This window comes from Vidua macroura, chromosome 23, assembly GCF_024509145.1.
Source record: "Vidua macroura isolate BioBank_ID:100142 chromosome 23, ASM2450914v1, whole genome shotgun sequence".
Classification (NCBI taxonomy): Eukaryota; Metazoa; Chordata; class Aves; order Passeriformes; family Viduidae; genus Vidua; species Vidua macroura.
Window position 1 is genome coordinate 7,749,810 of NC_071593.1, and position 24,034 is coordinate 7,773,843.

The 24,034-nt window shown below is 57.2% G+C and overlaps 2 protein-coding genes across 4 annotated transcripts; one reads left to right on the plus strand and one right to left on the minus strand.

Annotated features, from left to right (window-relative positions):
* The first annotated feature begins 253 nt into the window (after positions 1–253).
* Positions 254–10,029, plus strand: H6PD (hexose-6-phosphate dehydrogenase/glucose 1-dehydrogenase). 3 transcript variants are annotated; one of them, XM_053997711.1, is made up of 7 exons: positions 254–283; positions 927–1,039; positions 2,302–2,451; positions 3,631–4,286; positions 5,443–5,560; positions 7,012–7,281; positions 7,970–10,029. In XM_053997711.1, the coding sequence occupies exons 4-7, from the start codon at positions 3,660–3,662 to the stop codon at positions 9,325–9,327; spliced, it is 2,373 nt and encodes a 790-aa protein (XP_053853686.1). In that variant the 5' UTR covers positions 254–283; positions 927–1,039; positions 2,302–2,451; positions 3,631–3,659; the 3' UTR covers positions 9,328–10,029. The 3 variants fall into 3 exon arrangements, with proteins under 3 accessions (XP_053853686.1, XP_053853685.1, XP_053853687.1); XM_053997710.1 differs by lacking the exon at positions 254–283 and adding an exon at positions 705–762 and having other exon boundaries at positions 805–1,039; XM_053997712.1 differs by lacking the exons at positions 254–283; positions 927–1,039 and adding an exon at positions 1,935–2,008.
* Positions 10,030–16,547: 6,518 nt separating this feature from the next.
* Positions 16,548–22,298, minus strand: LOC128818173 (proline-rich proteoglycan 2-like). Its single transcript, XM_053997262.1, has 2 exons — positions 22,277–22,298; positions 16,548–17,188 (listed from the first exon to the last, which is right to left on the minus strand). Exons 1-2 carry the CDS (start codon positions 22,296–22,298, stop codon positions 16,548–16,550), a joined length of 663 nt encoding a protein of 220 aa, XP_053853237.1.
* Positions 22,299–24,034: the final 1,736 nt, after the last annotated feature.

Consider the following 24,034-nt stretch of genomic DNA (forward strand, 5'->3'; position numbering starts at 1 on the left):
GCTGCCCTGTGGCGCTGCCGCTGCAGACCAGACCCAGCTGTGGCTCTGGGCTGGGGCTTGCACTGCCCTGAACAGGCAAAGCGAGCGTTCCCAGCGCCGATGCTGGGCGGGGTCCATGTGTCCCCCGGGGCGTTCCGTGTCCCCGTGTCCCCGGAGCCACTCAGCCCTGCGGGTTTTTCCTCCCGCCCGAGCGCCGGCGCCGGCCGCGAGCCGCCGCCAACCACAGAGTCTGCGCGGGGCGGGCGCGGGGCGGGCGCTGTGTCGGGCCCGCCGGCGCGGTGCGGTGAGCGGGGGGCGGCGGGGCCGGGCCGGGGGGCTCAGCCCGGGGCCGGAGGGGTCACTTGGGGCCGGAGGGGTCACTTGGGGCCGGGGAGGGGTCAGCCCGGGCATGGCGGTCAGCCGGACATGCCTTGAGGCACCGCGCACCGGCCTCCCCGCTCCGGCACCGCGTGGGCGGCTGGAATGCGGGATGGAGGGGTCGGGATGGATGGAGGGGGATCGGGATGGATGGAAGGATGCGGGATGGATGGAGGGGGGATCGGGATGGATGGAGGGGTCGGGATGGATGGAGGGGGGATCGGGATGGAGGGGTCAGGATGGATGGAGGGGTCGGGATGGATGGAGGGGTCGGGATGGATGGAGGGATGCGGGATGGAGCGGGGATGCTCCCGGCCCCCGGGGAGCTCAACCCTGCCATCCATGAGCTCAGCCCTGCCACCCGTGAGCTCATCCCTGTCACAGGTGGGCTCATCCCTGTCACAGGTGGGCTCATCCCTGCCCCCCGTGAGCTCATCCCTGTCACAGGTGGGCTCAGCCCTGCCCCCCGTGAGCTCATCCCTGCCATCCATGAGCTCATCCCCCGGGTTCCGTGCGCTGCCCACGCACTGGGCTGCTTTCCTCACGGTGCCCCTGTCCTGCTTTCCCAGGGTTTTGGAAGCGGCTGCTGTCACGATGCTGGGGCCAGAGCACACGGAGTGAGGCTGAGTCAGAGCCAGAAGGGCCAGACACGAATTCGTGCACCTCTCAGCTTGCCTTTAATGTGAGTCTCCTCATTAAGCCTCAGACTTCTCCAGAAGCTGATGGTGAGGTCATTCCTGCCCTGGTGTTTGCCAGTACAGAACACCAGTAGGGTTTCCCCAGTCCTCAGAGAATCTCAGAGCCCTTTCCTTCGTGTGTTACTTGTGTGGAGCCCTGTGGGAACCCCAGGCCATGCTGCATTTTCCACAGAATCGTAGAATATCCTCATCTGGAAGGGACCCACAAGGACCATCACAGTCCAGCTCTTTTGGCTGTGCACCTGGTAATTATTTTTTCAGTGGGGATACAAGGGTAACAAAAAGTACCTTTTGCATTTGTTCCACAGAGACCTGAAATGAGCTCCTGTGAACAGGAGCTGCAGTGGCAGTGCAGGGGAGTGCACAGCCTGGCTGCTGGGCCAAGCTCTCACGTGTTTTATGTGGATCAGGCCCACGAGTCTTTTCCTGAAACCTGACTGAGTAACTTTGTTCTGCCTGGCAGGGGGATTTTTGGAGTATTATTTTTTAATGGGAGCAGTGGTGATTAGCTGACATGAAAGCAGTAAACAAACACTGCTGGGTTTGCTGAGCTTATTCTGTGCACGGGAGCTCAATATTTTGCAATTGGGAGGGTTGTGAAACTGCCCTTCCGTTGGTTTGGGAACACACGTGACTGTGGCTGAATCTGCCAGGAAGTTCCCTGGCTAATTCCCTTTTTTCCATGAGTCTGGAGCAGCGTGGCCCACCCAGAGCCTTCCATTCCTCACTGGGCACCTGCCCCTTGGCTGCAGCACAGCAGGGCTGTGTCAGTGCCCCTGGTTCCTGGAACAAAGGTTGCTCAGGAAGTGTAAATACCCCTTTATTGCACTGAGGAACTTTGTCATCTGTGTTATAACCCCACAGCAGGGGAAGGGAAACCAGAGAATCATTTATTCTGCAGGTGGAACCTCAGCAGTGCCCCTTGCAGCTGCCAGTGCTGCTGGGTTCCTTCAGTGGGTCCACGGAGCTCAAACAGCGAGGAGAGAAGGGAGGGAGGGGAGACAGCCACGGCAGAGGGCTGGGGAGAGAGGAGTTAAACGTACAGGCTGCATCACAGCTCGCTGTAGCTGTCTGGGAGCAGCAGCTGCCACACGTGCCTGTGTTTTACCTGCTCACAAGCAGCAGCCAAAGGCTCCAGCACGGCCAGCGGGGCAGGACTGCGAGCACGGACGTGCTGGGACGTTGCTGGCTCGGGCACTTTTGGTTTTTTCTCTGTTGTAATTGGGTCTTTCCTCCCGTTTTCCAGGAAGGGAACAACCTGCCTTATCTGCTCTGCACACCTGACCACTGATCAGAGACACCCAGGCACGGGAGGAGCGGGATCTGCGCTGGGAGAGGCTGGGCAGGACAAAAACCTCCAGCTGCTTTTGTGGTCTCCAAAGCTCCTGTGTTACAGGTGAGTCTGCTGGAGACAAACACAAGATTTCTACAGACCAGTTCAAGCTGCAGACAGGGAGAGATATCCAGATGTTCCTTGGAATTGTTTAGTTATCACCATTTATTGGCCAGAGCTCAAGGTTTTTAAAGAAGTAAGTAACATTGTGTGCTGTGAAGGCTCTGGCCCAACTAAACACAGCTTATGAAATGACATTAAGGGAAGGAGATAGCCAGTGTGAGAGCTGCTGAAATAATACCTGGTGTAATGAGAGCAGCACAGTGGTTTAGTCACCCATACAGGAGTGACTAAACCCCTCTTCAGTGTCATTACAGCTCTTGAGATGCAAAGTCATTGCTGCGTTCCTCAGCTAAGTGCTAAACGTGTCTTTTCTCTTAAAAACAGCTTTCTTTTGAATAAATAAGCGTGAGCAAAGGGACTTTCTGGCCTGGCTGCAGTGGTTTGAAGGGGCACTGAGTGGAGAAGGCCAGAACAGGACCTGCTCTTCAGTGGTGGAGGTTGCAGGAGGCAGAACACAAACCCCAGGTTGTCACCTGGCCACAGACACAGCCACCATGAGGCAGCATCTAGACTGGCTCACATCAGTCTGAGGACTGAAGTTCTTCCCTGAGTTGTTTTATACACCAGTCTCCCAGCAGCCATTAGAACCCAGTTCAGGTGCACAGGAGCCATCACGTGAAGGAAGAAGAGCCTGGGGCTGCCAGTGGTTGTGTTTGTCCCTGAGCTGCTCTGACAATATTGACATGAAGCCATGCCAAGGCAGCCCAGCAGTGCCTGAGCACAGTCCCAAACAGGACATTGGAAGCAGGATTCAGTGTGCAGGCACGTGTGCTCAGTGTGCAGGCACGTGTGCTCCTTGGTGGCCAGCTCTGAGATTTGGATGAAAATGGCTTTCAGTTTCCCTGTGCTAAGGCACTGACACCCCCTCAGCTGTGGGAACAGTGCTGCCCAAGGGCCTTCAGCACACACTGCCTTCCACTTCTGGTGTGCAGAAGGAGGCTGCAGGTTTGTCAAGAACCCAAATTACTGCCTTGATTCAGATCATGGAGGGGAGGAGAGGCTGTTGGGTGGAGGATCCAGGCAGAAGCCCCTGGCTCTCCTGGGGAAAGCAGGTACCTTGTGTTGTGTTTTGCAGTGCTATGACATGGAATGATTTATGTTTTTATTCCTGACCTCCAGTGTTCCTGGCTCTGCCTCTTCTCCCCAAGATGCTGGGAAGGGTCCTGTGCACGGTGTTGTTCGTGGGAGCCCTCCCATCCCCAGCTGGAGCGTCCCAGGGCCACATCTCCGTGGTCTTGCTGGGAGCCACGGGGGATTTGGCCAAGAAGTATTTGTGGCAGGGTCTGTTCCAGCTCTACATGGACCAAGTGAGCAGTGGCCACAGCTTCACATTCCACGGGGCTGCCCTGGCAGCCCTGGAGCCGGGGCAGAGGCTGATGTTTGACGTGCTGAAGAAGCTGTCCTGTCCCCCCGACGAGGCTCCCAACAGGTGTGCCGTGCTCAAGGACCAGTTCCTGAAGCTGAGCCAGTACCACCAGCTGAGGACTGCCGAGAACTACGCAGCCCTGAACAGAGAGATCGAGACCCTGCTTCGCCAGGAGGGGCTGAAGGAGGCTGGCAGGATCTTCTACTTCTCCGTGCCACCGTTTGCCTACACGGAGATCGCCGGGCACATCAACAGCAGCTGCCGGCCCCGCGCCGGAGCCTGGCTGCGCGTGGTGCTGGAGAAGCCCTTTGGCCACGACCTGCACTCGGCCCAGCAGCTGGCTGCAGAGCTGGCAGGCTTCTTCAGGGAGGAGGAGATGTACCGGGTGGACCATTACCTGGGCAAGCAGGTGAGCAGTGCGCGGCCCCTGCCAGCCTCAGGGGCTCGGTGCCTGGGAGACTCCTGGTGGTCGGGTCTGCACCTGGTGAGAGCGTTGTTCCCCTCCCAAATCCATGCAGAGACTCCTGGTGGTCGGGTCTGCACCTGGTGAGGGCGTTGTTCCCCTCCCAAATCCATGCAGAGCCTCTCTTTGTGATGCAGAGCCTGCATTTGCCCCTGGAATCCTGTCCTGTTTCTCTGTCCTGGGAGAGCAGAGGAAATGTGCAGACCAAAGCAGGGCTTCCTCCTGTTGGGGTGATGAGGGTCCCTTCTGCAGAGCAGGCTGGGCTCTGTGCCTGGAGCAGAGATGCAGAACTCCTCTGGCCTCCTCGCCAAGGTCAGGGCTTTGGTTTCGCTGAGTAAGCAGCACCTGTCCTCTCCCAGCTCCACATCTCATTCCACACAGGCCTCTCTGCTTAGCCATGGCTTCTGGAAGCACTCCCTCATTTGATATGATAAGGAGCTGATGGGATGTTACTTCTGGGGGATGCTTAGGGGAAGGTTTCTTCCTGCCCTGAAGGATTGTCTGCTGCAGGTACAGCTCAGGATGTGGAGCTGCACTGTCCCAGAGGGAGTGTGTTCAAGGACATGCCATCCTTGTTTCTCAGGAGTGTGATGCCACACTTTAAAGCAGCCTGTTCCAGCCCTGGCAACGTGGCCAGGTTCTGCTCAGAAGTTGCATGTCCAGCTGCAAGCAGAGCATCTCCACTGAGAGGGGGGATTTCTTCTGGTTTGTTTTTGGGGGCTTATTCTGTCTCCCCAAAAGAGCAGATGGCTTTAGTGCTGTAAGCATCTGAAGTGATGTATTTCAGCACTTTGGAACCTTACACTAGTCCCAGGATGGTCTGACTCAGCCCTTTGTTCTCTGACAGATATAAACTGAGTGCTCTGCAGTTTGTAGTTCAGCCTTTTCACATGAAACCTCAAAATGCCTCAGAAAGACCTTTAATGTCTGCTCTGGACAGCCACTGGCGACCCTACTGTGCATCACTGCAGGCTCTCCTGCTGCTTTTCTCTTCTCTGACCCACTCTGCTCTGCTGCCTGTCTGCTGGATGGGGCACTGAGGCAGAGGCACTGTGGGAGTCTGCTGAGTTTTTATTGGGTCTTTGAACTTTTCCCCTCACAGGCTGTGGCCCATATCCTGCCTTTTCGGGATCAGAACCGACAGTTTCTGGGCCCAATTTGGAACCGCCATCATGTGGAAAGAGTGGAGGTTGTCTTGAAGGAGACCGTGGATGCTAAAGGTTGGTGAGGCAGTGTGCAGGGTGAGCGAGGGAGAGCTGGCAGGTTCCTTAATCGTGGGGAGGTGGCCCTTGAGGTGGTGCTGGTACACAAGTACAGAAGGAACAGGTGGATGGTGTGTTGCTCCCTGGAAACAGAGAGGGATTGCCCTACCCTTCCTGTGCTGGAGGCTGACTCACTTCCAGGTAGTGTTGCTGCCTCTGAGAAAAAAAATCCATTTGCAATTCATCTGGGAGCAGGGGCAGAGCTCCCCACCTTTTTCTGCTGCAGAGCTCTGGGGGCATTGCTGACCTTTCTATCCCAATTCTTGGTAAACAGCGCTAGATTTGGAATTGGTGCAGTCTAAGGCCACTTCAGCTGTCCTGTCAGCCACCAGGCTCACCCTGAGTGTGCCTTGGTGCTGTTCTCTGGGAGGTGCTCGTGCATCTCCTGCCTGGACGTTTGTGTCCCTGGCTCAGCCTGGGTTTGTGTGCCTGTTCCTTTCCCCGCCTCTCTGTGGTAGGAAGAGCACTGCAGAGGGACAGTCCCAGCCCAGAGAGGCAGCGTGGGGCTCCTGCTGAAGGACACGGCTGCACTGCCTGCAATGCTGCAGCATCCCCTCTGCAGTGCTCAGCACAAAGCTGCCACGGCAGGTGCCCTGGCTGCTGCACCAGCAGCATTGCTTCCCACTTGCTTCGCCTCTGCCTCCCTGCCTCAGCCACCACAGACTCAGTTAATGCAGTTTGGTCAGACTTGGACTGGTCATCTTTGGTTTGGCAGCCCAGAGCTCACCTGAGCCTGTGTGTGGGAGAGGGGTGCACTGCAGAGAGATTTAGGGAGAGCAGCATTGTCTGTGCACAGCCCCAGCCTCTCCCTGTGCCCTCCCCTCTCTGAACAACTTTGTCATTTGTCACTTGATGTCTTTTTTCCCCCTGTTCAGCTTCAGCTGGCAGGCTGGCTCCCAGCAAGTCTGCAGCATTGATCCCATTACTGAATGTGCCTTTGGACTGGGGGGAGATAGATGATCAGTCAGTGGGGGAAGCTTGTGGTCGTGGTGCAGCCTGCTGCTGGTGGCACACAGCCTTGAGTCACTCCACAAGTGCACTGTCCTTCTCCCACTGTTCCCACCTGCATGAGAAGCCAGGCAGGGAAAGGGAAGCGTGGCTCTTTGCACGAAATTTTGTCTCCCAAGGGTATGGCTCAGCCAGAGCCTTCTGAGGACAGGAAAACCATCTGGTCCTGCTAGAAGCAGTGACAGCTTTCACTGGGACAGGTTTCCCAAAGCTCTGTCCAACCAGACCCTCAACACATCCAGTGACAGGACAGCCACAGCTTCCCTGAGCTTGATTGCTTCAGGTTAATTGCTGGGTGGGGAGGAGAGGAGCTCGGAGCTGTGCTCTCCTGGCCCCACGCCGTGATGCAGCCGGGGGAACCAGGCCACCTGAGCAGCATTTTGCCTCCTCGCCCTGCCCAGGCCGCACCAGCTTCTACGAGCAGTACGGGGTGATCCGGGACGTGCTGCAGAACCACCTCACCGAGGCCCTCATGTTCCTCATCATGGAGCTCCCTGCCAACGTCAGCAGTGCTCAGGAGGTGCTGCAGCACAAGCTGCAGGCCTTCCAGTCCCTGTGGGGGCTGCAGAGGAGCAGTGCCGTGCTGGGCCAGTACCAGGCCTACGACAGCCAGGTGCAGGAGGAGCTGCAGGAGGCACGGGGCTACGTCAGCACCACACCAACCTTTGCAGGTGAGAGTTTGGGCTGGGCCCTGGCCAGGGGAGCAGTCAGAGCTGAGGAGAGCAGGAGCTGCGAGCCCTGCAGTACCAGCTCCATGGCTCTGGGGCTCACTGCTGGCTCAGGGATGTGCCCAGGCATCCACTGACGTGGAAACTGGGAGCTGGGCAAGATAACGCTGTTATCATGTCAGTTAAGCAGTGATCCAGGGAAGGGGAAGTGTAAGAGCTAAGGCCCGTTACTATAAAATCTCTGTGTTGTTTTTGGAAGTGGCCTGTAAGCTCCTTTGCCTTTCCACACACTCAGCTGCTCTCTGCAGCTGAGGGGGAAAGCTTTGTTCTCTGCCATGAGTGAACCACGAGGCCCTCTCCAGCCATGCTGTGAACATGAAGAGAATTGTCCAGATGATGCTCATGCTCAGAAACTGGTTTCCTGCAAGATGAGAGGAGGCTGAACAAGTGGGATAGCTGGGAGGGAGCACAGCAGGGAGCTGGAGGGAGTGAGAATCATGGATGGCCTGGGTGGGAAGGGACCCAGATCATCGAGTTCTGGGTAGGCAGTGAAGGCATGGAAGGGCTGAATGTGGAGCTAGAGACACGCAGTGGCTACCAAAGGAGCTGAGGAGGGCCAGTAGTGGGCGGGTGATGGAGATGCCCCAGCAGTGCCTGCTGTTCAGGTGTGGTGGGGTGTGTGTCATTGCAGGAGTGCTGATCCACAGCCAGAGCCCACGCTGGGAAGGGGTCCCGTTCCTCCTCGCCTCCGGGAAGGCTCTGGATGAGCGGGTGGGCTACGCCCGCGTCCTCTTCAAGAACAGGGCCTACTGCCCTCAGAGTGGCACTCTGAGGGATGCAGGGCACAGCCAGTGCAAACCCAAGCAGATCATCTTCTACTTCGGGCACGGTGCCCTCAACACCCCCGCGGTGCTGGTGAGCAGGAACCTCTTCCAGCCTGTCATGCCCAAAGACAGCTGGAAAGAAGCGGGGCCTCGCTCAGACCCGCACGTCTTCGGACAGCCGCTGTCTGATTTCCACGTGTACAGCCCTGTGAGAGAGAGGGATGCCTATTCTGTCCTCATCTCCAACATCTACCACGGCAGGAAGGATTTCTTCATCACCACGGAGAGCCTGCTGGCCTCCTGGGCCTTCTGGACCCCTCTGCTGGACAGCACGTCCCGCCAGCCCCCGCGCCTCTACCCCGGGGGCGTGGAGAACCAGCAGCTCCTGGACTTCGAGCTGGTGCCTGGGGGAGTGGCGTTCACCCTGGCGGAGCCAGCGGAGCTGCTGAACCCCGCCGGGCAGATGCCGAGCGACTTCAGGGCCATCCAGTCCAAATTTCGGCAGAGCCCCCTGGTCTCGGCCTGGGCTGAGGAGCTGGTTGCCCAGCTGGCCTCCGACATGGAGGAGGCGGCGGTGAGGAGCGTGGCTCGCGCGGGGCAGTTCCACCTGGCGCTGTCGGGCGGCTCCAGCCCCGTGGGGCTGTTCCAGCGCCTGGCCAGGCACCACCACGGCTTCCCCTGGCAGCAGAGCCACGTGTGGCTGGTGGACGAGCGCTGCGTGCCCCTGACCGACAGCGAGTCCAACTTCCTGGGGCTGCACAGGCACCTGCTGCAGCACGTCAGGGTGCCCTACTTCAACATCCACCCCATGCCCGTGCACCTCAACCGGCGCCTGTGCGTGGAGGAGGACGGCGGCGCCGAGCTCTACGCCAAGGACATCGTGGCCCTGGTGGCCAACGCCAGCTTCGACCTGGTGCTGCTGGGGGTGGGCACGGACGGGCACACGGCCTCGCTCTTCCCCCGCTCCGAAAACGGCCTGGAAGGGGCTGCCACCGTGGTGCTGACTGAGAGCCCCGTCAAGCCTCACCAGAGGATGAGCCTCAGCCTGCCCCTCATCAACAGGGCCAGGCAGGTGTTCGTGCTGGTTTTGGGCAAGGGCAAGCACGACATCACCACGCTGCTCAGCAGGGTGGGCCACGAGCCCAGGAAGTGGCCGATCTCGGGCGTCAGCCCCAGCTCTGGCCAGCTGGTCTGGTACGTGGATTATGAAGCTCTGCTGGGGTGATGCCTGCACAGGGTCCCCCCTGCCTTGTCTGCGTGGCCTTTACAGCCTGGATTGTCCTGCACGATGTCCTTGTTCCTCCGTTGCCAGCAGCAGCTTCATCCCTGACGCCTCCAGCCTCCTGGGGGATCCCAGGCCTGCAGCACCCCTGCAAGTGAGCCTGGGGGGAGCTGGGCTCAGTGGCCAGAGCTCAGGAGGAGCCAAGAGCCTTTCTGGCTCTGCTCTGGGTTCTGACTGAGACTTTGGACAAACGACTTCACCTTGAAGTGCCTCAGTTTTCCTGTCAGGCCTTTGTGCTTACTGGCATGCAACTACCTCACAGGCACTTGGGGAGACTTGTTAAACCAACCGCCTGCCAAATTCTCTCTAATTTTACGTAATTCTCAGGCTAAAAGGCAGCAGTGCCACACTGATCCCCTGCCCTGCTCGGCCTGGCTGCGCCAGGGTCGTTGTCTGGGGGCAGTGCTGGTGGTGTGCACACGGCTGTGTGACCCTGTCCGTGCAGCCCATCCTGCCCTAAATGCTGACCCTGCCCCGGCAGCTCGCTGCGCTGCTGAGCCTTTGCTAAGTGCCCAGCAGCAGAGGCTGAGCCTGTGAGCAGTGCCTGGCTGTGTTCATGGAGGGGTGGCAGTGCCTGGCTGTGTTCCTGGAGGGGTGGCAGTGCCTGGCTGTGTTCCTGGAGGGGTGGCAGTGCCTGGCTGTGTTCATGGAGGGGTGGCAGTGCCTGGCTGCGTTCGAGGAGGGGTGGCAGTGCCTGGCTGTGTTCATGGAGGGGTGGCAGTGCCTGGCTGTGTTCATGGAGGGGTGGCAGTGCCTGGCTGCGTTCGAGGAGGGGTGGCAGTGCCTGGCTGTGTTCATGGAGGGGTGGCAGTGCCTGGCTGTGTTCCTGGAGGGGTGGCAGTGCCTGGCTGTGTTCATGGAGGGGTGGCAGTGCCTGGCTGTGTTCCTGGAGGGGTGGCAGTGCCTGGCTGTGTTCATGGAGGGGTGGCAGTGCCTGGCTGTGTTCCTGGAGGGGTGGCAGTGCCTGGCTGTGTTCCTGGAGGGGTGGCAGTGCCTGGCTGTGTTCATGGAGGGGTGGCAGTGCCTGGCTGTGTTCCTGGAGGGGTGGCAGTGCCATGGGGCGTGGGGAGGGGAGACAGACTGCTCTGGGGGCTCTCGAAGTAATGGGGACAGGCTGAGTAATTATTGCCAGCAGTGCAATAATTACTGAGGGAAAGCTTGGTGCTCAGAGGAATGGGTGGGTTTAGCCAGCAGGGCAGTCTTTTATTTTTAAACAAAAATGCCCATGTTAACTTCATTCCAGTTCTTTTGTATTTGGTGTGAGGGAACAAGTTTTAGTGAAAAAGTGACCTACGAGAGAGTAACTATATTGTTATAATAACAGAGTTTATTCCTGTCTTACAGGTGACTGTGGCATTAGAGTTTTCTTATTTTTGCACACTTGCTTGATAATATGTGGCTGGCACCTCTTGAAATAAACACTGAAAGGTTTATTTGCACTTTGAAATGGGCACATGGGTTTTTCCCAGGGAGCTACTGTTCTTTGCAGCTGAAAATAGGGTTTATTTGTGAAGTCTCTATCTAGTGGGTCGCCCCAAAATTTATTAGAGATTTTATTAAAATCCATTAAAAGTTTCCACATGTTTTCCTTGGTGAATGGGGCTATCGGGGTTCTTTGGGGGATTTTTCAGAAGTATATTTTTTCCCACACAGACAGTTTCTGTTAAACTCTTTAATACTTAGCATTTGCTAAATGAAAACCAAATATTTTTGAATATACAAAATTTATGACTGGAAAGAGAGAGACTGGATGGGAAGAAGGGTTAAATGAGCAACAAATCTGATGAGGAGGAATGGTAGCAATCCACTGGGCTGTAGGCCAAGGAAGCAGGGCTATTTTTATTTTGTGAAAGTTATTAATAGAAGGTGTGCACCTTCTTGAGAGCTTGTATTAATCTTTCTTTGCAAAGGCAGCTCCATGGAGTAATTCTTAGAGTCTGTTTCTCCCATAAGTGATTATTGATACTAATTTTTATCCATTTTTTTAATGTCAAGTGCATTCCTACAATTCAATGGTGTGATTATATGTTTTACAGAAAACTATTTTTTACAGAAAACTACAGAAAACTGGAAATAACTCATTTTTCACTTCAACTTTTATAAATCAAATTGTAAAATCTTTTTTTTTTCCCCACGAGTAAAGTTTTGTGATTCTTTTCATGATGTTTAATGAATGGAGAATTATATTTATAAAAAATAAATAGTTTTAAACAAGAAGTGTCTTTTAATTTCTTCCGGAGATGGGTGGTCTTTCCCTGTCCTGGTGAGTGAAGTTTTAGGGTTTTAGTTGTGCAAAGTGCACAATGTCACTGCAGTATTAAATGTTCACTCTGAATCTTGCTTTTTTTTTTTTTTTTTTGGAGTCTCATCCAGACAAGGCCAGGACTTTTCAAAGCAAGGAGCAGCCAAAGCCCTTTTAAGGTGAGAAGATGGAATCGGCCAGTGCTGTGAGGGTCCTGGAATGGCCAGGCCAGGCAAGCCTGCCCTGATCCACATTTACTGCCAGCTGCATTTCCCTGGGCACTGTCAGCACAGCACGGAGCTGCTTCACAGCACCGCGTTCCCAGAGCTGCCTGCGTGGCTCCGAGCCATCAGCTGTGAGCTCCGAGGGTGCAGCTGAACTCCAGCCGAGCTGAGCTGTGCCTCGGGGCTGGCAGGGCCCTGTGGAAGGTCCCAGAGCTGAGTCCTGACCTGCAGCTGATTGCCAAAGGAAAATCCCACCTGGCCCTTCATCCACGGAGAGGGCAGCAGGGTGGGGAGGAGGAGCAGCAGCTCCATCCCAGAGCCCCGGGGCAACACCTCATTCTCCTGGCAGGGGAGCATGGCAGCATTCAATCAGACGATTTCTTGCTGCACTCCTGCTGATGCACACGTGCTGGTTTCTCTGGAAGGGAAGCACCTGGAAGGGCTCTGCAGTGATGCAGGGCTGGCACAGGGTGCTGCAGCAATGCAGGGCTGGCACTGGTGCTGCAGCAATGCGGGGCTGGCACAGGGCACTGCAGCAATGCAGGGCTGGCACAGGACACTGCAGCAATGCAGGGCTGGCACTGGTGCTGCAGCAATGCAGGGCTGGCACTGGTGCTGCAGCGATGAGCTCCGTGCCAGCCGCTGCCCCCGGCTCTCCTGCAGTGGGGAGCTGGCCCTGCTCTCACACAGAATTTCTCTGTGCACAGGATTTCCTGCAGGAGCCGAGGGTCCGGCACACAGAGCTGCCCTGTCTGGCCATGGCCGGAGTGTCCAGCTCACAGAGCTGACCCTGCTCAGTGTCCGGCTCGCAGAGCAGCCCTGGCTCACAGAGCTGACCCTGCTCAGTGTCCGGCTCACAGAGCTGACCCTGCTCAGTGTCCGGCTCGCAGAGCAGCCCTGGCTCACAGAGCTGACCCTGCTCAGTGTCCGGCTCGCAGAGCTGACCCTGCTCAGTGTCCGGCTCGCAGAGCAGCCCGCGTTTGCGGAGGAACCGCTGCGGGTGCCTTTCCTCGGCTCCTCTCTGCCAGCCCAGAGCCGCTCTGGAGCCAGCTCTGCCAGCAGCAGAGGGTGCTGCTTGCCCGTGCTGCTGGGAGCCTTTCCCCAGCCCTGTCCTGCCAGAGGAGCCTCTCCGGAGGCCCGGACCAGCACGGCTGGGTCTGACACCAGTGCAGGGATGTGGGGAGTGGCCCCTTTCCCGCATCGGCAGCACTCGAGTCAGCCAGTAAACCGCTGTGATTTCAGGGAGAAATCACATGGAGAGACAGTCACCTACAGGTACCTCAGGGGTAACTCAGCACTCATCTGGGGTTGTGAGTGTTGCTCTAAAAAGGACAGGGAGTAAATTCTGTATCCTAGTGCTCCCGTTACATATATCCCATCCTTTAAGGCATCTTCACATCCAGCACCCTGTCCTGAAACAGGAAAGGCAAAGGAGTCGTGAGAGGAGACATCACTCTGCTCTCCAGGTGAATGTAAAGCAAAATACCTGGATTCCACTTTTTTTTTTTTTTTTTTTTTTTTTTTTTTTTTTTTTTTTTTTTTTTATTAAGGGTTTCATTTCATTCAGCAGCCTCATTTACTCGTGATGCAGTGTGTGAAGTGCTGTGCTGGCTGTGCTATCTCAGTTCTCAAGAAAGGACTGAAATGAAGATAACTACTTTTTTTCCTGCGAAGTGCCCCTTGGGGAACGCCCCTTCTTTCTCCTCCATCCCACTCTCTTTTACTCCCTTTTCCACCCCATCTTCCAGCTGGGGAGGGTTTGTCGATTGTCCTCTGGGCAGGCTTGGCAGGGTTTCTCCCTCGCCAGGCTGCTGTTTTCACAGCCCCTCTGTCCTGCAGCACACGGGGGTGCTTTGGCTTTGTGGCCGCACTTAGAGGCGCTCGTTGTCCCTCCCTGTTGCATTGTGTCCCTCGGTGCCCGCAGGCACAGCCTGCCCGCAGCAGGGACACGTTCCCGGGCGGAGTGGCTGCTCTCCTGCTCTCCCTCTGCCCTGCCCTCCCCGGGGCTCAGAGGGCTCGGGGCTCTCTGCCTGCCCGGCTGTGCACAGCAACAGGATCCCCTCTGCTGCTGCAGCCCGCCTGCTGCAAGGGCAGGGTCCCTCCGGCAGAAAGCACATCCACAGAGGCTGTTCCAGCCTCACAGGCCATGCTGGGAGTCCAAAGGATTTAAATATTCAGCTTCAGACGTTCAAAAGGGTTTTCAGAAGGTGGATGCTCATCGCCGTCCAGACCCCGAGAGCTAATCTACAGTGCAGAATGCTGACCACAAGAAAGCAGGCATGCCAAGCCATTCCTCCTCCCACCTTCCTTTTAGTAGTCTTAGCATAAATTCACAAGGACGGGAGCTGGAAAAGTCTCAGCTAATCCAGGCTCCATCCCCAGTCAGTTCTCCAAAAAGGCTTAGAGGGATCCCGTTGCTGGCCACAAACACTGGCCCCCGTCAGTCACCCCCCTCTGCCTCTGTGCTGCTGTTTGAGATGGAGACAGCGCTCAAAGCAAGTGACTGAGGATTAGCAATTCCTGCTTCTTGAGGAAGCGGGAAAGTCAAATATTAAGGAAATAAAAGCAGACAGGATTCCATAGGAGCTGTGATCTCATCTGGCGAGAAGCCACCACAAAGCTGAGAAGTTCTGCTTCAGCACTTGTCATGTCTGGTTTCCTCCAGCTTCCCTGCTGCTCCTCTCACTCCTCCACCTCACTTCTCCCTGAAATTAGTGGGGGAAAGTAACTTAAATATGAGCAGGGCCAGGTCAAAGCAAAGCAGTTTTGAAAAAGCTACCCAAATATCTATTTGACATAAACTCTCCTATTTTTATTTTGCAGAGTGTGAAAGAACATATTTGTGCTGTATCTACAATCTCCACGGTGTTTCTGGTCAGCTAGAGTAATAAATTTATTCTGATGTGAATGTGGTTTTTTATTTGAAGGACCACAGTGGCTGGCATAGAGGAACTATTCCCCACGGATATCAAAATATGCTCAACAAATCAGTGAGTCAACAGTGCTCTTTTTTCACGAGTGCCCCAAGACCATCAGTGATGAAAAATGTCAAGACCCATGCTAATGTCCAATCCCAAAAAACAATAACTGCAGCAGCATGCAGGGGCATTCATTCCACACTGACTCAGGTGGCAGGCTGCCACCTCCTGAATCACTCGCACCACTTCCTGCAGCTCCTAGGTGGTCCTTGGAGGTATCCCATGCAATATGACTTGCTGAATTTATGACAATCCACGGCTTTACAGCTGGAGCAGTATTGCTACAAACCAGTCTTTTTGTCTGGAAACACTGAAAAATTAATAATCTCAAAGGGGCACTACCGGGCCAGATTTGTCCAAAGGGCTGGTTTTGGAATGAGGACTGAAATGAACAGAATTGTGCTTCCCTGGTTTATTTCGGTAAGCAAATGAGTCTTTAAAAAGCAAACCATTCCCAGGAGTGGCTGAAACAAAACACAGAATCACAGAATCGGTTAGGCTGGAAAAGACCTCTGAGATCACCGAGTCCATCCTGTGACACAACACCACCACGTCAACCGGAGCACGGCACCGAGCGCACTCCCTGAACACCTCCAGGCACGGAGACTCCGCCACCTCCCTGGGGACACCTTCCCGTGTCCGATCCCCCTTTACGTGAAGAAATGCGGGGCTGTGTGTGGGTGCGAGGACGGAGCCGCTACCGAGCGCCCGCACGGTGCGCGGGCATCCCCAGCGCCACGCCCGGGGCTGGCCGCTATCTTCAGCGTGGCACAACGGCACGGAACGGCGCAGATTTCACACGGGAACGGAGCCGGCTGCGGGGCGGGGATGGGCACAGGGGCCGCCGCGGAGGGGCTGTCGCTGCGCCCCGCGATCGCCTCCTCCACCGGCGGCAGCGCCCCGGCCCCGCTCCCGCTCCGTCCCCGGCCCCGCTCCCGCTCCGTCCCCGGCCCCAATCCGTCCCCGGCCCCGCTCCGTTCCCGGCCCCGCTCCGTCCCCGGCCCCGCTCCGTCCCCGGCCCCGCTCCCGCTCCGTCCCCGGCCCCGCTCCGTTCCCGGCCCCGCTCCGTCCCCGGCCCCGCTCCGTTCCGGGGCCCCGCTCCGTTCCCGGCCCCACCACTCCCCGGTCCCGCTCTCCGCTCGACCGCGCTCCGGGCCCGGCCCCGCCGCTCCCCGGTCCCGCTCTTCGTTCCCGGTCCTGCCACTCCCCGGTCCCGCTCTCTGTTCCCGGCCCCGCTCCGTTCCCGGTCTCGCTCCCGCTCCGTTCCCGGCCCCGCCGCTCCCCGGTCCCGCTCTTCGTTCCCGGTCCTGCCACTCCCCGGTCCCGCTCTCTGTTCCCGGCCCCGCTCCGTTCCCGGCCCCGCCGTTGCCGGGCCCGCCGCTCCCCGGTCCCGCTCCCCGGTCCCGCTCTCCGCCCGGCCCCGCTCCCGGCCCGGCCCCGGCGCTCCCCGGTCCCGCTCTCCGTTCCCGGCCCCGCCGCTGCCCGGCCCCGCCGCTCCCCGGTGCCGCTCCCCGGTGCCGCTCCCCGGTGCCGCTCCCCGGTCCCGCTCTCCGCCCGGCCCTGCTCCGTTTCCGGCCCCGCCGCTCCCTGGTCCCGCTCCCCGGTGCCGCTCCCCGCTCGGCCCCGCTCCCGGCCCGGCCCCGCCCGCCGCCGGCGCTGCCCGGGCGGAGCGGCCGCGCCCCGGGCCGGGCCGGGGGCGGAGCGGGGCCGCGCCGGGCGCTATTTGAGCCATGTGATGCCGGCCCGGCCCCGCTGGGCGCGCCGGGAGCAGCGGGCGCGGGGCTCGGCCTGCCCGGGGCACGGCACGGCACGGCACGGCGCGGCGCGGGGCCGGGCCATGGTCCGGCGGGCAGCCCGGGCACGGTAGGAGCCGGGGGCGGGCGGTGCGGGGCGGCTCCGCGGCCTCTGTGCGCTCGGTGCCCGCGGAGCGGTGCGGGGCCGGGCCGGGCCCGCGGGCGGTGCCAGCTGCGGAGCCGGGGCGAGGCCGAGCGCCGGCCGCAGCCCTGCCGGGGCCCGGCGCTGGCAGCGGGAGCGGCCCCGGGGCGCTGATGGGGTGATGGGTCCCGGGGCATTGATGGGCCCCGGGGCATTGATGGGCTCCGGGGCCCCGGGGCGCTGATGGGGTGATGGGCCCCGGGGCATTGATGGGCTCCGGGGCGCTGATGGGGTGATGGGCCCCGGAGCATTGATGGGCTCCGGGGCCCCGGGGCTCTGGTGGGGTGATGGGCCCCGGGGCGCTGATGGGCTCCGGGGCCCCGGGGCATTGATGGGCCCCGGGGCACTGATGGGCTGATGGGCCCCGGGTCGCTGACGGGCCCCGGGGCTCCGCAGCCGCGCCCGGGATGCCGCGGGAGGAGCGGCTGCCGGAGCCCGGTGCCGTGTGCGCGTTCGGAGAGCAAACGCCGATGCGCGGTGCGGATCGCTCCGGCTCGCTAGGGCAGCGGGGTTGCTCGTTCAGGGGCTGTGCTTGCCGCGGGGGGCTCCGCGGCACACCTTACGAGGTCTGGTTGCCGTGTCTCTTTTCTTACCGCACAAACCTCCGCGAATGCAACGGGGGCTTACATAATCCTCTACCCGAAGGACCTAGAGTGCTGTTATAAGGGCAGTCTTGCTGTAGCCTCCTGCTGGACTATGCCGCGTTTTGTCCTTATTCCCTGGCTAAAGTGGGCAGCCAAGGTGCCTGGTGGCCATGCCTGATTCAGAAACTGTCAATTGTCTGAGCCGTGGCTCGAGATAAGGAAGTTTACAAAATGATTGTAAAAATGGGAGCTGCTCCTTGGACAGGGATCACCTCTTTTTTTTTTTTTTTTTTTTTTTTTTCCCCATGATAGCGATGCAGGCTGGCTCAATGAACCTTTTGTCCCAGGACTAATCTGTGTCTTTCCCACCCCTCTAACATCTGATTTCTACACCAGATGCAGCGTTGCAAAGCTCAGTAGCACAGCCAGCTCAGTCTTGCTGGTGTAAGTTGGCTGCTGCATCACCAGGACCAGACTGTGCAGCGCCTCCAGGGCCTTACAGTGAGAGTGGTCTGGCTATGGGATGGTCAGAGTGGCTCTCCCAGCCTGCAAGGAAGGATATTTCCGTGGTGAGCTAATAAGGGAACAGCCAGGAATGCGACAGAGCCGTGCTGCTGTTTGCAGATGTGGAGGAGCATCTTCCCTGAGCTGCCCTGTCCCTCCCTGCCTGTCACCGTGTCACCGTGCTGGCCCTGCCGAGGCTCTCAGCAGCGGTGCTGACGGATGCATAAAGCAGCAATTTGCTCTGCACCCCCCTTAAAGGCAGGGGATGAGCTGCAGCAATGTATTCCTCAGGGAGTACTGGGTTGTTGCAGTGCAGCAGCCTTTGCAGCCTCTCTCCTCTGCTCTGGAGGTCACTGAAGTGCACTATAATGTGCTTTGGAGCTTGTTTGTAAACTGCTGGATGCTGCTGTTCCAGGAACTGGCCAGCTGCTACGTGCTGCGTTTGTGTGCAGTCACTCGCTGCTGCTGGATGTGGGGAATGGCCTCTGCTTGATGCTCTCCTGTGGCTGGGCTGGTTTTTTCCCCTGGACCCCATTTCCTTTCCTCAGAAAAAGTGAAAGCAGTCTGCAAGGTCTGCTTGTCTTGTGAGGGCTAATTAAGAATTCATTAAGTTCCTGGAATTAAAATCTGAAGCTAATGAGCCAGTGAGGACACTGTGCCAGGGTTTGGGACTGAGTGCAGACAGTGCTGACAGATAATACTCCAAGTCACAATGTAGCTTTTGAAGAACATAAGATGTGGATTGGAGTATGTTCTGTGGCTCTCTGAGGTTTGTGTCTTGCTCGGATTTTGTGGCTGGTGCCTCTGCACACTCTGCAATTGGCATCTGATGGGCTCTGAGAGGCCAGTGCAAGTGGTGGCTGTAATTTTGGGCTTTAGTACACTTGTACTTCCTGAGCCTGGAGTCACCCAGGGCTGCTGTTGACAAGGGGTGAGGATTAACTGGGGCTGGCAGGGAGTACCAGTGAGATGATTTCAGCTGCGCTGAGCTTATCTTCGTGGTGGCAGGAGCCTTGTACGTGCATTAACTGGCAGAGTAGCTCAGCAGTTCAGCAGTGAGGAACAGCTGACAGACCTGCCTGAGCTGTGAGCTTCCCAAACCTGGTGTCTGTGGCTGGCTGCCCTACTCCTCTGTGTTTCCAGGTGTGTGATGGAGCTCATACCCACAGCTTACCCTGCCAAGTCACGAGTCAGACACCAGTTGCTTTCAGACAAAGCTGTGTGATGCCTGCAGAATAAAAGTGAGTAAGTGTCTGGTACCAGACTGCAGTCACTGGGTTCCTTTGCTGGTGGCCTTTGCAGAATGAGCTCATGTCAAGGTGTTGACTCACTTTCAGTTACTGCACTGCTCTGGGAAACAAAGAAATCTTCCGCTGAGTTACTCCATGTGAGTAACTGCTATAGCTGCCTCTGTTTCCATGAATAATTGCTGGGGGATGAGTGCACTTGTCCTTAACAAAGATGGGATGTGGGCTACAGGTAATGGCCAAATACTCTCTGCTGAGTGTGAGAAAATATAGCTGAAAAATAATAGTTTCCAAGCACATGGTGGGGAAAATGTGCCACTGTTAATGGTGTTTTCCCAGGGACTGCTAAAACATCCATTCCCTTTTAACTCTGTACTGCTCTGCCCTTAATGGTAATGCTTTGGAAACTCCTGGGATAAAGTAAATTGGTCTGTGGCATCAGTCAGAAAATTCTCTTGCAGACTAAGTGGTTTTTACAGCAAAAAGAAAAATCCTCCTTCTGGGTGTTAAATGGGTACAGGAACTGCTTTTATCTGTAGCTCTGGGGTGGCATGAGCTGCCTGAACTCCAGAGTATTTAAGGGAAGGAGATAAAAAAAAAAAATTCCCTAGTAAGATTGGTTTGGTGTGGGCTGGGTGCTGTGTGGGGGCACTGACAGAACCCTGAGCTGCAGCATGAACATTGTCCTGCTCCCAGTGAAACTGAGTCAGCTGTGCCAGGGCTCTAGGAAAGCTCTTGAGGAAAGAGGAGAGGGAAGGATGATGTCCTGGAGCACAGGAGGAGCAGGTGTGAGTGCTGCTGCAGGGCTCCATGCTGCCTCATGGCTGCTGGGGACAGCTCTTTGTCACATGTGTCCTGCCTGGGGCTGCTCTGAGTGTCCTGAGCTTTGCAGGCCAGCCGGTGCTCGTGGCAAGCTGGCAATGTGTGTGTGTGGGTGGGTGTGTGTGTGCCCCAGTGCTCGTGGCAAGCTGGCAGTGTGTGTGTGTGTGTGCCCCAGTGCTCGTGGCAAGCTGGCAGTGTGTGTGTGTGTGTGCCCCAGTGCTCGTGGCAAGCTGGCAGTGTGTGTGTGTGTGTGCCCCAGTGCTCGTGGCAAGCTGACTCTGTGTGTGTGTGTGTGCCCCAGGGAGCGTGGCAAGATGGCAATGTGTGTGTGTGGGTGTGTGTGTGTGCCCTGGGGAGAGTGGCAAGCTGGCAGTGTGTGTGTGTGTGTGTGTGTGTGTGTGCGCCCCGGGGAGTGTGGCAAGTCGACACTGTGTGTGTGTGCCCCAGGGAGCATGGCAAGCTGGCAGTGTGTGTGTGTGTGTGTGTGCCCCGGTGCTCGTGGCAAGCTGGCAGTGTGTGTGTGTGTGCCCCAAGGAGCGTGGCAAGCTGGCAGTGTGTGTGTGTGTGCCCCAGGGAGCGTGGCAAGCTGACTGTGTGTGTGTGCCCTGGGGAGCGTGGCAAGCTGACTCTGTGTGTGTGTGTGTGCCCCGGTGCTCGTGGCAAGCTGGAAGTGTATGTGTGTGTGCCCCAGGGAGCGTGGCAAGCTGACACTGTGTGTGTGTGCCCCGGGGAGCGTGGCAAGCTGGCAGTGTGTGTGTGTGTGCCCCAGGGAGCGTGGCAAGCTGACACTGTGTGTGTGTGCCCCAGGGAGCGTGGTTTGGAGGGAGGAGTGCTGCAGGGCAGGCACAGCTGTGGGCTGCCCCTTCCTCGACATCTCCTCCGTGTGTGGCCCTGCTGCCACGGCTCCCCGGGCACTCAGCGTTCCCAAAGGCAGAGAATTCCCAAGGGCTTTGCCTGTCTGCTGGCTGAGGCTGGGGTGGATGCCAATACCAGGCTTTATTTAGTGGGCTCTGCCATGTGGCTGGTTCTGGCAGTGGGGTGGAGAAGGTGGGAAATGTCTTACCTGTGCCACAGTGAGGGGTTGGGGTTGGCAAGGCACGGACTTGGCAGCGTTCCCCTCACGTGGAAGATGCCTCATCATCCTCCCCTCTGGTTTTATCTGCTGTACTTCAGCAGCGTTGCAGGTCAGATTGAGTCCTTTGGGATAGCATCTTCTCATTTAGCAGAGAAGCGGCCACATGTCTTTGCCTCAGCTTTTTCCCTTAGTGCTGGAGGGTCTTGTCCGCTGATATTTCCTTGTCTCGTGGCTTTGTGAGTTTTTTCTGCTCTAGAACATGAGAAGACAGACCTCAAATGAAGCAGTGCTGCTGCTGTGTAACAGTAAAACTTCCCCTGGGAGGAGAAAGTGACACATGTCTTTGTTCTCTTACAAAGCTTTCTCTTTAAGGAAAAGCTTTTTGCTTAAACAAACAAACAAAAGGACCCCAACAACCAGCACCATCTGCCAGCTACCAAAGTGAGAGCAATTGAGAGCTTTGGGGCAGGAGGTGGTGATGACTGAATGGAGTTACCAAACATGGGCTTTTTCTTTTAGCCTGCAAGGGGAATTTGATGAAGCTCCTAAGTCAGAGCAGCTGTGTCGATGTTAGCTTCAAACTGCTTTCTTTGGAGAGCTGGTATGTTATCAAGTCAGGAATCTGTCCTGAGGAGATCCCAGATGGGGCCTTGACACCATAAATGTACAAAGGCACTCAGTTGCACAAAAACTGCAGAAACAACTTCGTTCTGAGGAACGTGAGCCACAGATGGTAAACTGCCAAGAAAAGCAAGCAAGGGGTAAGGCCAAGCCGTTCTCTACATGAGAAGGCTACATTGGTCTCAGATGTTTAGAAATTCTTGGTTTAAACTTCTGCAGGCTTCTCCATGGATAAATTCTGGTTTGAATGGCCTCTTGTAAATTAGAATCTACTTAATGCAGAGATGTGAAAAATGCCTGCATCCTAGCCATAGTGTTTGGAGGTTAGAGCAGGCCCTGGAGTTTGCCAAAGCATGGTTCTTGCCCTGATGCCCCCATTCACTGCTGGGTGGCACGTCAGGCTCTGTGCTGCAGGGAGGGCAGCATTGCTGCTCAGTGAGAGGAGAGCAAGAATGACTCTTGAAATGCTGCCACACGGTAGCCCGTGGTCCTTCCTGAGTGTGGGGATGCTGGGTGTGAGGGGTGCATGGGGCTGTGCTGTGTTGGCAGCAGCACCACGTGGAGAATCTCCCTTGATGTTCAGTCGCCCTGTGCTGTTTTAAGGCTAAACCAGTCATGTTTGCCTGTGGGCAGTGAGGGAGGGGTTGTTTTGTCCCACACCAGTCCCAGGGCAGTCGTGCATGTGGCGCTTGAAGGTTCAGGAGGTGCCCATGTAAAGAAATGCTCAGAACTGTGTGACCAGCTGCTGAGGGCTAAGCTGAACTGGGGGGGCTCGTGTCTGTGTCCCAGTTCCTGTAAACTCGAACAGCTGCAGAATAAACCTGCTGACCCTTGTGCCGAGAAGGGTTCTGAGCCTGTGTGGATCCAGAAAGTACCTGGCTTGGTGCCTGTGGGCAGGAAATGGAGATGCTTGGACTTTCTGTTCCGGGCTTGTGTGACAGGCACGAGCTGCTGCAGGCTGTGCTGTCCCCTCTGTCGGGGTTCTGAGCACTGGGCTGCCCTGCCTGGTGTCCCCAGAGCGTCACCGCTCCTGTTGTGGGGCTGTGTGTGGGGCACACTGTGCACTAACAGCTGGAGCAGACTGGAGCTGGGGGTGGGAGGGAATCACACTATGGAACGTTGATCTGTAGTGAGCCAGGGCACTGCTTTCCTCTGCTACCCCTCTCTGCCTCGCAGCGCTGCTGGGGTGCTGTGCTTCCCTCTGGCAGGGGTCAGATGGGCAGCTGGGAGCGGTTCCAGCCTCACACCTGGCTCTGGGGCTGATTCAGGCATCCCCCAGCCCCTGCCAGCCCGGGAGGAGAAGGGCAGGAGGGCTGCACACACGGCCCCGACTGCAGCAGGATATTGCTGCGAGGTCAGGGATGTGCCACGCTGGCCTGCCAAGGTGCAGCTGCTGGGCAGAAGTTAAAAAGGGGCAGCCAATCTGCTGTGAAGTGGCTGTGAGCTTGGGTGATGGTGAAAATCTGGGGAGTGGAGACAGACCAACACCAAATTGTGCTTCTGGGTTTCCAGGCTGTGCGTTGGACTTGCTGAAGGTTGAGATGGGGAGAAGAAAAAGGGCAAGCTGTGTATCTTGTGTTTTTTAATGTATCAGTGACTGAGCCCCATCCTGGGACTTAGATACTGTCATTTCTTGATAGCTGCCTTAGTTAATTGATCTTCAGACGATCCACTCAAGCTGCTGAATAGTTGAATTTTTTTAAGTGTGTCAAGGAGCAGCTTTGGAGGGAATGGAGAGCTTTCCTGGAGGGCTCACTCAGCTGCATCTTCCCTGTGTCGCTGGCACTGGTGCCAGTGAGGCTGTGCTGGTGTTCCCAACCCTCTGGCTAGCAGGCTGTCAGGCAGCTGCAGGTGTTGCCTTCTGGTGAGGTTGTTGAAGGGGCAGGTCCTGTGTGCCCACAGTGCCCACACAGCTCCAAATCTGCACTTGTGGCACGAGTAACAATAATGTTAAATCCAAGGTTTATCTGGGTGATCTGATGGAGCCCTGTGTGACACAGAACTGGATTGGCAAGAGGCACAGCTCTGTGTGTCAACACTTCCAGTGGGAGGGGACACCCGATGGGATTGCCTGGAAGGAGCAGTGCCCACATCTGCAGGGAGGCTGGCATTGTGCACGTGCCCTCTGCTCTCTCCACTGCTGCCCGGGGAGCTCGCCAGGTGTGCTGTGTCACTCCAGGATGGCAGAGACCTCCAGGTGTTTGCCAGCGAGTCTGCTGCTGCACTTTGTTCACTTTGGAAGGGAATCTGTGCTGCTGGGTGCACTTCAATGCACACCTGGTGTATTCCTCCTGTAAGGGCTTCCTGCTGTACTCCATCTTTGCCCCTTGGTGCAGGGATTGTGGATCCTGGGGCGTGCTGGTGTTCCTGTCCAGGCAGGGCAGCTCAGCCTCCAGCTGTGGCACAGCCCCATGGCAG